The sequence below is a fragment of the Corylus avellana genome, chromosome 6 (assembly GCF_965113065.1).
Source record: "Corylus avellana chromosome 6, dhCorAvel1.hap1.2, whole genome shotgun sequence".
In the NCBI taxonomy this organism is placed as follows: Eukaryota; Viridiplantae; Streptophyta; class Magnoliopsida; order Fagales; family Betulaceae; genus Corylus; species Corylus avellana.
The window spans coordinates 7851494-7864573 of record NC_142495.1 but is presented as its reverse complement, the minus strand read 5'-3'; the positions used below and the strand labels follow the sequence as shown (position 1 = coordinate 7864573).

The window sequence follows — 13080 nt, the reverse complement described above, 5'->3', positions numbered from 1 at the left end:
TAAGTTCTTCGAACATAGCATTCTGCCAAAGAGGATTAGTATGAGCCTCACAGAAAGAGTGAGGTTCATGTAAAGTAGCAAGAGCAGAATAACAGTGATAATCACGAAGATGGGGAAGGAAGAGTTGTTATCCTAGTAGAACGACGAGGGATAGAGAGATCAGGCTCAAGAGTAGATGGATCAACAGGTGGGACATAGGCATTGCGGTCGACCGTTGTAATGTCGTCTAGAGAGCTTGTCATCCCTGCATCAAAATCAGTAGTTTCGAGGAGCAAATCAAATGAGACATTAGTGAAGACAGGAGAAGAACTAGAGGGACTAGGAGGAAAAGACTCCATACCACTAAAGAACTAATGTTCCCAAAAAGTGACATGCCGCGAGATGCAGAGCCGTTTGGAAATAGGATCATAACAACGATATCGTTTATGTTCAATGCCATATTCAAGAAAACAACATAGGCGAGAACGAGGTTCTAATTTCATGCGTTCATGAGGTGGAAGAAGCACGAAACAGACCCAACCGAAGATATAGAGGGATTGGTAATCGGGAGGAAAACCATACAGGAGTTCATAGGGGGACGTATTTAAAGTAGAGGGAGACGGAACCTTATTAATGGTGTAAACAACGGTAAGAGTTACTTCTCCCCAAAAGTGTTCAGGGGTAGAAGCAGAAAGGAGCAAAGCCCTAATAGTGTCTAAGATGTGCTTGTGTTTACGTTCGGCACGATCATTTTGAATTGACTATTGAATCTGTGGGTTTTACAGATTGAACAATATATTTACCCATCTTTTTACGAAAATGGCCAAGAGATGGAAACCAAACATTTATCAAGAAATAATTTTCAAATATTATACCTAATTTTTTTCATTAATTAAGTATTTAACAATTCAGCTACTGATTCTCGTCCATCATAATCTCTCTCTCAAAAAAATAAAATATCAATGGTTCTTCTTCCTTCACTTTTACCTCATGATCTTGGTTGTTGACTTCCATCGGAATCGATAGCATTGTTGACAAGTAAGTTGGCAATGACATCATACCGGAAAATAATTACCAGTTAATTATATTTTAGGGAGTTACACCAGTGACACGATATCCATTATATACTTCATTGACTTTGCCAATGTCATTCCTCCCACTTAAAAAGTGGAACTTCATTATAAACATATTTGTCCTTATACAAACTATTTTTTTCCAGTTATATGAATCATGATATCCATTATATATATACTTCATTGACTCCAATGCCATTCTTCCCACTTACAAAGTGGAACTTCCCTATTAAGGCTACTAATGTCGACATAGAATTTCTCTCAACCATTATTAGAAACATATTCGTCCTCAAACAAACAATTTTTTCCAATTATATGAATTCCGGATATCTATTATATACTTCATTGACTTTACCAATGCCATTCTTCCCCTTAAAAAGTGGAACTTCCCTATTAAGGCTACTAATGCCGACACAAAATTTCTCTCAACTTTTAATACCAACTGCATATGTATCTCTCTATATAAAGAGTTGGCATGATTAGGTATGCGCAAACCTGTCATAAACTTTAGTTAGAATTTACTATTAAAAATCAGTTTACAAGAGAAAGGTGTTCAAGAGCTTATATACACATAGTTAAAATTAGACTTAGCCTATGTGGGACACTAAGCTCGTAACAAAATCATAGCTAAATGAAGCTTGTAGTGGTGCTCTTCTTGGTTGTAATTGTGACATCTTCTTGCTTGGTAGTGCCCACGAGAGATGTATTGGGTGGAACATACGGACAAGAGCAGTGATATCTTGTCCGAAATGGAAAAGAAGTGGAAGGTAAAAATCAAATAGTGGGATCTCCACCAAAATAAGACAAGACAGGGGGATTCATATAATTGGAAAAGTAGTTTGTGTAAGGCCTCATATGTTTCTAATGATGGTTTAGAGAAATTTTGTGTCTAGATTAGCAGCCTTAAAGTAATGGCAATTGGCAGAGTCAATGAAGTATATACTGGCTATCCTGTTAGTGGGAGTAAGTGCTTGAATATCTCAGTTGATTTCAAATAGATCTACAATTGTTCTGAAAAGATATGAAAGTAAGCAACAATTAAAAATTGAAGTTTGTAAAAGAAACTAAGGGTTATAGAAGAGAAAGAGGGGTAATAACTTAAAATTTTATTGATACTCAAAAAATTAGATGCATTTATATAGGCTAATTTTTTAGTATTTTTCAAGCAAAATATTGAGAGAAAAATAAAATATAAAAATACAAAATATTCCAATATTTTCAGATATTTGTTCAGATATTTTCTGTCAAAATATTTTAATACTATTAATTTAATATTTGAGAACTCAGCTAAACATGACTCTCCTGCATCATAATCTCTCTTCCAAAAACAATAATAATAATTCCAATCACTTTTACCTCATGATCTTAGAATTTTGAGCTGTGTTTCTCTTGAACTGAGTCACGGTAATTGGCCCAACCCAAGCAGTTCTAAAATTTTGGCCCAAGATATCAACAGAAAATACAATAATACCTCTGCCAACACGGCCCATGAAAAACTTACATGCTAGTGATGCTACACTGGGGAATCATAACGCATACAATAATACCTCTTGACGGTTAAAAGAAATGAATAACAAGCCTTTTCCGCTTCATTGAAGTAGCTACGGCTACCTAGGGAAAGCTGTAAGCCCAATAATATATTTCCCCAACCATTTATGTCATAGAACATAGTTATTGAAAAAAAATCATAAACATATAAAAATATAGGATTAAATACTAAATACCCCTTAGGGTTTCACAACTTTATTTTTCTCTCACTAGGGTTTGATTTTTATCACATGAGGTCCCTGTGGTTTTGATAATAGACCAAGTTAGTCCTCCGTCAATTAACCGTTAGTTAACTTAACGGAATTTCACATGTACCAATTAGGTGTTGACATGTGCCACCAATTAAATTTTTTAATTAAAAACATATGTATTTTTTTAAAAAAAAAAATAAAAAAAAAAAGAAAAACACAACAAAAAGAAAAGGAAAAAAAATTGGGGGTGGCCAAGTCACCCCCTTGGCCATTTGGGGGTGGCTCGGCCAGCGCCTTTGGCCAGATGGGGGTGGCTCAGCCACCCCCTTGGCTCAAAGGGGGTGGCCGAGCCACCCCGTTGGTGCCCAAGGGGGTGGCTGAAACCACCCCCTAGGCTCCATCGGGGTGGCTCAGTACCCACTGGGGGTGGTTCGGCCACCCCCTTGGGCACCTTGGCCACCCCCCAATTTCTTTTCTTTTTCTTTTTGTTTGTTTGTTTTTTTTTTTTTTTAATTTAAAAAAAATTAAATAGGTGTCACGTGTCAACACCTGATTGGTTCACGTGGAATTCTGTTAGGTCAACTAACGGAAGACTAACTTGGTCTATTATCAAAACCACAGGAACCTTCTGTGATAAAAATCAAACCCTAGGGAGGAAAAAAATAAAGTTGTGAAATCGCAGGAGGTATTTAGTATTTAACCCAAAAATATAAAGCTATAGGATTTTCGAGCAATCCTAAACTTCCTATGAGCAATTCAAGGTGCTCTCGACTCCTACAAACACAGGGTTTAAATAATTTACTTGATTGATTTTCTTATTCATAAATAATGCACTATTTAAAGACAAAAGAAAATAGAATCCCACATGAGATAGGACTTCCATTTAAAATAGATATATCTAATCATACCCAAATAACAAATAACAATATGTAAGAAATAAACATAACATAAGAGTCCTACACATACAACAATATTAAAATAATAAAACAACTATAAAACATTAATGAACTAAATAACCTAATTGATAATATTTCATAACAGACCCACTACCTAACAATGACTACCCGTAACATTCCATCCCTCTTTGAATCGACCTTGTCCACAAGGTCGTAAAAATCTTGCGGTGAAAATCTTTTTCGTTCTCCTTTGACTCACCTTTTTTTTTTTTTTTTTTTTTTTTTTTTTTCTTCCTAAACCAAACAAAGAAGGCAATCTTCTTTTTCTTTTTTTCTGGCGAACTACAAAACCAGGTTGCATTAATCACCAAATTTCTTGTCTTTGTTGTGAAATGAGAACCTGATAAGGTTTGTCCCACTAAAGACCGGTTTGGTATGGTGAAATTGTGTTTGCTGGTGGACTGAATTGTGCATGAATTTTTGGTGGTGGAACTTCGATGTGATGACGGTGGTGTGGTCGGATTTTTGAACATGACGGCTGAGTTTTGGCGTTGTTGTGGTGGTAGTGGCGGTGTGGGGCATGCAGCTTTTGCACCTGCAACATCGTTTGTTGCTGCTCACGTAAGCGTTCATTTTTTATTTATGCTAAAGTGCTCTCGAATCTGTCAAACGACTCGTCCATTTTTCTTTTGAATTCTTTCACTTTTCTTTGGAGTTCATGCACTTCCATTTTTCTTTGGAATTTTTCCACTTTTCTTTGGAGTTCATGCACTAGACCAACACATTGATATAGACAATCCTCCGTAACTTGAAGCGGTGGGTTACGGAGAGTTGGCTTGAACTTTGTTATGTACTTACGTAATGTGATGAGAACTAAGTAGAAAGATTGATATGGTAGGATTTTCGAGGAATCCTAAACCTCCTATGAGCAATTCGAGGTGTTCTCAACTCCTACAAACACAGGGTTTGAATAATTTACTTGATTGATTTCTTTATTTATAAATAATGTAGTATTTAAAGATAATAGAAAATAGAGTCTCACATGAGATAGGACTTCCATTTAAAATAGATAAATCTAATCCTACCCAAATAACAAATAACAAGATAAAAGAGATAAACATAACATAAGAGTCCTACACACACAACAATATTAAAATAAAAAAACAAGGGAAAAATATAAAAAAGCCCCCCAAACTACCAGCCGTTTTCGATTTAGCCCCCTGATGTTCCAAAAGTCATAAAGTAGCCCCCTAAACTACCAAACTGTTGCATTTTGGCCACTCCGTTAGTCAAAACCGTCAGTCTGGACGGAAACTACAAAACGACGTCGTTTGGTTACAGGTAAGTTACAAAAATGCCCTTCTATGTATTTTTTTTTTTTTTTTTTTTTTTTTTTAAGAAGGAGCAAAACGGCGCCGTTTTGCTCCCAAAAGGGTTTACTTACCCTAAGCAAAACGGCGCCGTTTTGCTTAGGTTAATTAAACCCTTTTCCCCATTCTCAATCAATCCCACGCAGCACAGCTCCCCCCCTCCCCCTCACGCACAGCCATGGCCGATTCTCTTCTCCACACGCACAGCTCCGGTGATCCAGCCCATCGCGCCGGTGGTCCCTCTCACGCCGATCGTCGTCGTCCCGTCTTCACGCCGTCGTCCTGCAAAACCCAAAAACCCAGAAATCATTCCGTCCAAAAATCATTCCGTCCAACCTAGAAATCATTTTGTCAAAACCCACTGGCCGGGTTGTTGATCTGTAACATTCACGTTCTTTGATTTCATGGCTACTGCAGAGAAAACCAAATTCAATTCCCATAGATGGGTTTGGGTGTTGTTTTCTGCCCTGGAGTATTTTTTATTTTTTTTTATTTTTTTCTTTGGGTTCTCTTAGGATTGTCCAATAGTTAGAGGCTAAGATTTGAACCTAAGCGATTGAGAAGGAGATGAAACCATATTTCTCTCCAGAGGAGTTGAACCCAACATCTGAGACAAGATGAAGTCTGAGCCGAGAAGAAGGTTTGTTTAAGCGTGGAGGGAAAACGCTGAACAAGGGTTTAATTAACCTAAGCAAAACGGCGCCGTTTTGCTTAGGGTAAGTGAACCCTTTTGGGAGCAAAACGGTGCCGTTTTGCTCCTTCTTAAAAAAAAATAATAATAATAATACATAGAAGGGCATTTTTGTAACTTACCCATAACCAAACGACGTCGTTTTGTAGTTTCCGTCCAGACTGACAGTTTTGACTAACGGAGTGGCCAAAATGCGACAGTTTGGTAGTTTAGGGGGCTACTTTATGACTTTTGGAACATCAGGGGGCTAAATCGAAAACGGCTGGTAGTTTGGGGGGCTTTTTTATATTTTTCCCAAAAAACAACTAACAAACATTAATGAACTAAATATCTAAATTGATAATACTTCATAACAGACCCATTACCTAATAATGACTACACGTAACATACAATAAAATAAATATAAAACATTTTATGTGGTTCGGTCTATGACTCAGATGTATATGATAAAGCTTTAAAGGGTTATATTGTGTTACTTAATTCATGAATTTTCAGTAAGCTTTAGTTTGATATTTCTCTTTAACTGTGATTGACAGTAGTAACAAGAGGGTGGTTGACGACGATGATCGGAAATGCGCCTTAAATAAAAATAGGCCAACTATACGTAAAAATGAAAGTTAACTATGGGCTGAAATGGGCCTGAGTTTTAAGTAATATCACAAAGGCTGAACATAAATGGGCCGAAAATGAGAGCCAACTATTGGTTGAAATTTTGCCTGGCATTCATCCTCTGCAATAAGTAGCATAGTCAAAATGGACTTGGATAGAACCAAGTAACTAAATCTATTGACAAAATCCTACTAGCTAACTAAGTTAATTATCTCTTGTATGATCATTGACTATGTTATCTCTTAAAATCCAATATTCTTCAAAGCAAAGGATTATGATACCATGCAACTGTAACACCAGAGTAAAATCAATTAATTAGTATTTTTTTTAAATGCAATTAATTAATAATTGACTTCATAATTCGTCTTTTAGTCTTATGAAAACTGTGCATTGTGATAGCTGCTTTACAAAATTGTAGAGAGATGAATTTTAAAGGAAAAAATGGGCTCACATCACACACTACAAAAGTCAAAATATTTTTACTTTGAGCCATGGACTCACACATTCACCTATAAAATTGTTAAATTTTACTGTCGTAGAGAACCCATACGCAGTTGTAGACTTTTACCAGTGAGGTTGGCAAGAGGCCTGTCCTTTTGAAAAGTTGACTTGTTATAAGTGAGTCTTTTTCACTTTTATGTTTTCATTCTCCCCATTTTGTATCAATTGATTCAATCGGGAGAGAAGATGACGACTCTACTTCTCATCCATCTAAACAACGGAACAAGTGTAGCTGGCAACTCCATTCCCTCTTATCTTCCTTTGCAAATTAAGGCTTCAGAAAATATTTGCAATAAAATTATTTTTCTAAAAAATTAATGCCCTTAAAAAAATGTTGGCATTTGACTCATACAAATTAGTGATAGCAGAGAATGCTTTGCAACTTTTGGTGAACACGTCGGTAGATTCTGACAACCTCTAGTGGCGGTAACTGGCTGTTGGCAATGAATTATGGGAAAATCCGATGACTTATGGTGGATTCCAATGGCAGTAGAGAATGAATTGCGAAAGAGTGTATAAAAAAATGTTCAAATTCGAAAAATAATTTACTATTTTAAGAAAGAGAAACTATTTTACATAAATTAAAAAAAAAAAAGTTTTTTTTAGTCAATATTTTCAATTTGACGATAATTTTCAACTATAACAAATACTGAAAAATAAAAAATAAAAATAAAAAAACATTTTCAAAAGACATTTTACTTGAAAATAAATAGAGCCTAAATTAAAATTTTCTTTTCCTCTCCTTCTCCTCTGGCTTTGGGGAATGAATACAGATCTTGTCTGCATCTGATCAGGAAAAAAAATCCTGAACCTTGCCCCGCGTCCTTTTGCATGTAATAATAAATTCTTTTTTTCACTGTCGAATTATTGATTGAACAATAGTAATAATATAACATAACTTATATGTGGTTGTGGTACAAATCAAGATCTTTGTATCCTCAAATGAAAAGTCAACATGTCAGCTTGAAACCAAAAAAATAAAAAACATATGTGAGCAAAACACATGATCCAACCTTTCTTTCTCTCTAAAAGAATAAATAAATAAATAAACCCTCCTAGCACAGCCACTACCTCCCGCCCATGCTAGACCCGCCAATTTTTTGCCTATATTTACACACATGTATTATTTGGGAGACATGCTATACATCCTCCCATGATCATTCTTCCATTTTTTTTTTATTCTTTTTTTTAAAAAAAATTATCATTGGATTTGTGGGTCCACAGATCTTATAGTAATTTTGAAAAAAGCAAGAGTAATGCTATACATACATGATACATGCATCCACTTTCCTAACTTCATTTCTCCACAACCATAGGTGGCTTTTAAAATAACCATTAGTAATTGGTATCCAATGATAATTTTAAAAGCCACTAAAGTGGGTGTAAAAAAGTGAGAGTAAGTTTAACATTACTCATAAGGAAAATGTTAATCCCACCTTTTTTGGATTTCATCCAGATGAAATGCATATTCCATGGAGAGTATGTGATGTATGAACCTTGCACCAACAATGAAATGAATTGCATTTACTGATCGTTTCACTTTAAAGGAAGACTTGACCCCTCATTATGGTCGTCGTCTCAGTGACTATGCAGTGCTCTCCTTCTATGGGTATGAAAAATTGTGTAAAAAGTATAAGTGTAGCATTATTCTTAATTGATTGCCGTCACTTAATGAATTGAATGCATTCATGTACAACATTATGCTATGCCATACCAGTTGGGCATTAAAGTTAGTTTCCTGGTAGTTAGTTTTATGGTAGTTAGTTTCACTAGTAAAAAATAATATTTAGTTAAAGTAGAGAAATGTTTAAAATTACTGTAGAATTAAAATCCATTAAACATCAATCTCATATTCAATAGTTTCATTCAATGGTAGTTTTAAAAGCTACCTATAAGCATGAAAAAAGTATGTAAACTAGTGAGTCTACATATTACTCTTTAATAAATTATGTGATGCATGAAACTCACACCGACGAAAATCTATAGCATATAGGGAAACCAAAGTTAATAAGGAATGCTTGTTGGTAGCATAAATCAATGGGTTGCTTTAGGGCCTGTTTGTGATTGCATTTGAAGGACTTAAAAGTGTTTTTAACACTCAAAAAATCCATTTGAAGAAAAAAGTATTCGTTTGGTAAATAAACTAAAAGCACTTTTAATAGTCCAAAAAGCCTAAAAATGGTTAAAACGCACTTTTGGCAAAGCTTAAAAATAAAGCTTTTGCCAAAAAAGCTCTTTTTGACTTAAAAACTCTATTTCTCAACAGCAATTCCAAATAGACTCTTAAGCTTGAAATGAGAGACAAAGTTTAGAGAAGAATGCATAAGAAGAAAGGGTAATTATGGGCTGGGCTATGTTTCAAAGGCCCAGTTAAAATAGGTCCAGTTGAAAACAATTTGGTAAAGTCCAATATACTGATTATTAGTTAGAATTCTGTATAGATATTGTTAATAGTTGTGTTAAATGGGCTAAATTATAGGGTAATCACTAATTAGTTGAGTCAGATGGGATTAATAAATATTATAAAGAATAAAAAGGCATGAAATTTGTTACTAATCAAATTCAAGAATCGTAGACGGGCGGGCTTTCTCAAAAAGCCCAAAAAAATTCAACTTTCTCATTTCTATTTATAAATCATTCAACCATTACAAAACACCTATTGGATCAAGAAAACCACCTTCCAATTACTCTCATAATCTTACAATTTTTTCCTCAAATGGGTTAAGATGATAAGACCCAGATAAAATGGCTTTAGAGATCAACCCATCTCCCCCAAAAGTCAATGCCCAATAGAAGACGTTGTGAAAGTCTTGCATAGTTAGTCTTCTCACAGCCACTCTCACGACCCTTACGTCAGAGATGGACTTGATCCCTAGAACAAAAACAAAATCTAACCCACCCATGGAAGTCTCAATACTAGGGAGGAATAAAATCCCCACACTCACACCTATCATTCTAATCATCCCCAAGCTTAACTACATTAGAAATCCCATCCCCCATAAACCTTATCCCTAATGGACCATGGCCTTTTAATTTTTATCTAGGAACCAATTTGGGACTGCTAGAATATTTCAAAATTAGTATATGTATGTTTTTATTTTTAGAAAATTTGATAATGGAAGGTATTTAAGAGTGGCTGTCATTCAGGTGGTGGGAACTCACATTAATTAAGTTACTGCTTTAAAGCAATGGTTGGATATATACACTAGTATATATCCCTTCACTTTCTTTCTTTGCATTTACGTGTATCACTCTATGTAAAGAGCTTTCTAAGCTTTTCTTTTGTGTTGTTTTACTTCTCTAAACTCATTGTAAAAGACTCTCTGCACTTCAGCTATAAATACAAATGAACTACTATGTTATTTGGTAAGTTAACCAAAACAGAGCTTCCCAAATTCTTTCACGTCAACCTACACTTTTTGATTTTTTTTTTTTTTTTGGTTGGAATCTTTGTTTGGCGCATTCCAAGTTATTAGCATGCTTGCCATGGAGTATCACAATTGATGCGAGAATTCATGGAGACCATTGGTTTTTAGAAAAGTTTGCAGTAATTAATCTAGAAAAATCACAGTATTTATGATTCACAGTTTGTTAGAAATGTGAGGGAAAAAACATTTAGGGTCTGTTTAGTAAGTGCGATTTTAAAAATTGCGTTTTTGAAATCGTTACTTATTAAAATCGCATATGCATTTAGTAAAACATGTTAAAAAATACTTTTTTTCTATCAATTGAATGTTTGGATAACATGAGTATATAATTGCGGTTTTATGGACAAATTACCGATAAGGACATTTGTTTTCAAAATTTCAAGGTTTCATTAGCATTAACTGTGGCAGCGGATGAAGATTCTATTAATATAGGAGTCATGATGGACAGCACGCGGCGTGCATGGCACGCCGCGTGCAAAAAAAAATTTTTTAAAAAAAAAAAAAAAAAAAAAAAATTTTTTTGCACTGTTGTGCGTGGGCGTGCCACGCACGACGCGTGCTGCTAATCATGACTCTATAGTATAGAAACCGGCATTCGTTACAACTCTGATAAGGAACTTGTAAGTATTGGAACAATTGAGACAATATCCCTTGATTCTTGTGGGGATTCGCAGTCGTTAAAGAACTTGAGAAGTTTTCCGGTGGGAACAAGGAATTGTTACACCCTAACACCGGAGAAAGGCAAAAATAATAATTATTTGGTCAGGGCTTCATTCTGTTATGGGAATTACGACGGCAAAAACATTACCCCAATATTTGACCTATATCTTGGGCCTAATCGGTGGGGCACAGTGAAATCACATGATATAGTTAATTTTGCAATTATTCATGTCCCCTCAACGGATTACATCGATGTGTATCTGGTGAAGACTGGCGATGGGGTACCCTTCATTTCAGCATTGGAACTACGACGTTTGGACAATTCCATTTATCATATTGAGGATGGCGCGCTCGCAACCATAAGGCGATATGACATTGGCATGGAAACATCTGAATCAAGTTTCAGGTAAATCAGTTAATTGTAACATCAATTGTATTTGTATCATTTTGTTTTGGCACACTCTGATGCAATATTATTTCTTCCCTTAGGTATCCAATCGATCCCTATGATCGTTACTGGAATCCATTGCTATTTGATAATTGGACTCCAATCACCACCGACTCAACCATTTACAGCCAAGGCAATGATAACGCATATAAATTACCAGCCAAGGTGTTGAGGACTGCTGCCAAAACACCAAACGCTAGCATTCCATTAAGCTTATCCTGGTCTCCTCCAGATTCTCTTTCTAAATGTTATGTTTACTTTCACTTTGCTGAGATTGAGAAGCTTGGAGCCGGCCAGCAGAGGGTATTGACAATCAATTTGAACGGTGAGCGCAACCTGGCAGAATCCATTAAACTTGATTATCTGAGGCCACTCACCATAGTCCAAGATGATCCACCAATTAGTGGCAGCCGGCTATATTTTTCAATAAATGCAGCAGAGGGAACTAAGTTTCCTCCAATCCTCAACGCCGTTGAGATTTTTGTGTTAAAAAAGCTTCCAAATAAAACAACGGCCATTGATGATGGTACTCTTTCTTCTCCTTTCTATTTTCTTTGTAAGGATTATGCTCAAAATTATCATTATAGGAAAGGTATATTTTTCTTTGAAATAATCATATGTTAATTCTTTTGTTTTTGCATTAAAAACATTAGTTGAAGCTATCATGCAAATCAAGGAACAGTACTCTGTGATTAGAAACTGGCAAGGCGATCCCTGCGTCCCAATTGAATACTCATGGGATGGTTTGAACTGCAGTAACGACAATCCTCCAAAGATCATCTCATTGTAAGTGTGCTTTCAAAACATCAAAAGTTGATGCTTATTCCTTGAAATTGGCACAATAGAAGAAATTATTGTGAGAAAACATGTGTAACTTAAACAAGATAATGAACATGGTGAGATTTGTAAGAGCATGCATGTAGAAGATGGATAAGACTAATTGCATCGTATCGCATGGTACACTGATACGTGCAGGATAACAGCCATGGGTTTACTATACATGTTAACTCTACGGTCAAAAGTGACTGTGCCAGTCACGAATAGTTACTTCGTGACTGGCACAGTCATGTTTGATTGACGGGTCACTACAGGACGTACATCATTAGTAGTGTGGGCCACCCAAGGTCGGACTCGGTCAGGTTGCTAGTGTTATGGATGGTCGCTTACAATGGTCGGGGCACCGGCATTGTATTACAAGTCTCTCGGGACAACGTCAACCATGCTGAGAAGGGGATATATCTCGAGTATTCCATACAGTTTGAACTATCACTTGATTCTTATAGTTACAACATGTATTATATCTATATTGCATCCATGAATAACTGTCATATCACAATATTGTATGGGATTTATTTATAACTGAGTTCATCATACAAATTACAAGTACATGATGTACAGTTTTACTCACAAAGTCGTCAGACTTACCCTTTTATTTTTTATTTTTCCCTTTATTATGAATATATGTCCTGTCATAGCTAGTTTAGCAGAGGATGGATTCGGGAAGCCAATTAGCGGGGGCGAATGACTTGATTCAAGTCAATTTTGAGAATCTAGACTTGGTATGGCTCAAATTTATGTTGGATGCTAGAAGGACTACTCGTCAGGAATTGATTGAGATTGTATTTATGTTATCTTTGGTTAAGCTTAGGCGTTGATGCTATTTCAGAACAATTAGTAGTAGTCTGT

General features: G+C 35.7%; 1 protein-coding gene across 1 annotated transcript; it reads left to right on the top strand.

The window, feature by feature from the left end:
* Positions 1–488: 488 nt before the first annotated feature.
* LOC132187817 (senescence-induced receptor-like serine/threonine-protein kinase) lies at positions 489–12184 on the top strand. Its single transcript, XM_088517511.1, has 6 exons — positions 489–539; positions 1742–1819; positions 1946–2015; positions 10872–11352; positions 11436–11920; positions 12048–12184. The coding sequence occupies exons 1-6, from the start codon at positions 489–491 to the stop codon at positions 12182–12184; spliced, it is 1302 nt and encodes a 433-aa protein (XP_088373637.1).
* The last annotated feature ends 896 nt before the right edge of the window (positions 12185–13080 follow it).

Excerpts from the sequence above, each read along its gene's own strand:
- LOC132187817 (XM_088517511.1), top strand. The coding sequence starts at position 489 with ATGAGGTGGAAGAAGCACGAAACAGACCCAACCGAAGATATAGAGGGA. Across the intron at positions 1,820-1,945 it reads AAATGGAAAAGAAGTGGAAG|ATTAGCAGCCTTAAAGTAAT; the intron begins GTAAAAATCAAA and ends TTTTGTGTCTAG. Across the intron at positions 11,353-11,435 it reads ACATCTGAATCAAGTTTCAG|GTATCCAATCGATCCCTATG; the intron begins GTAAATCAGTTA and ends TTCTTCCCTTAG.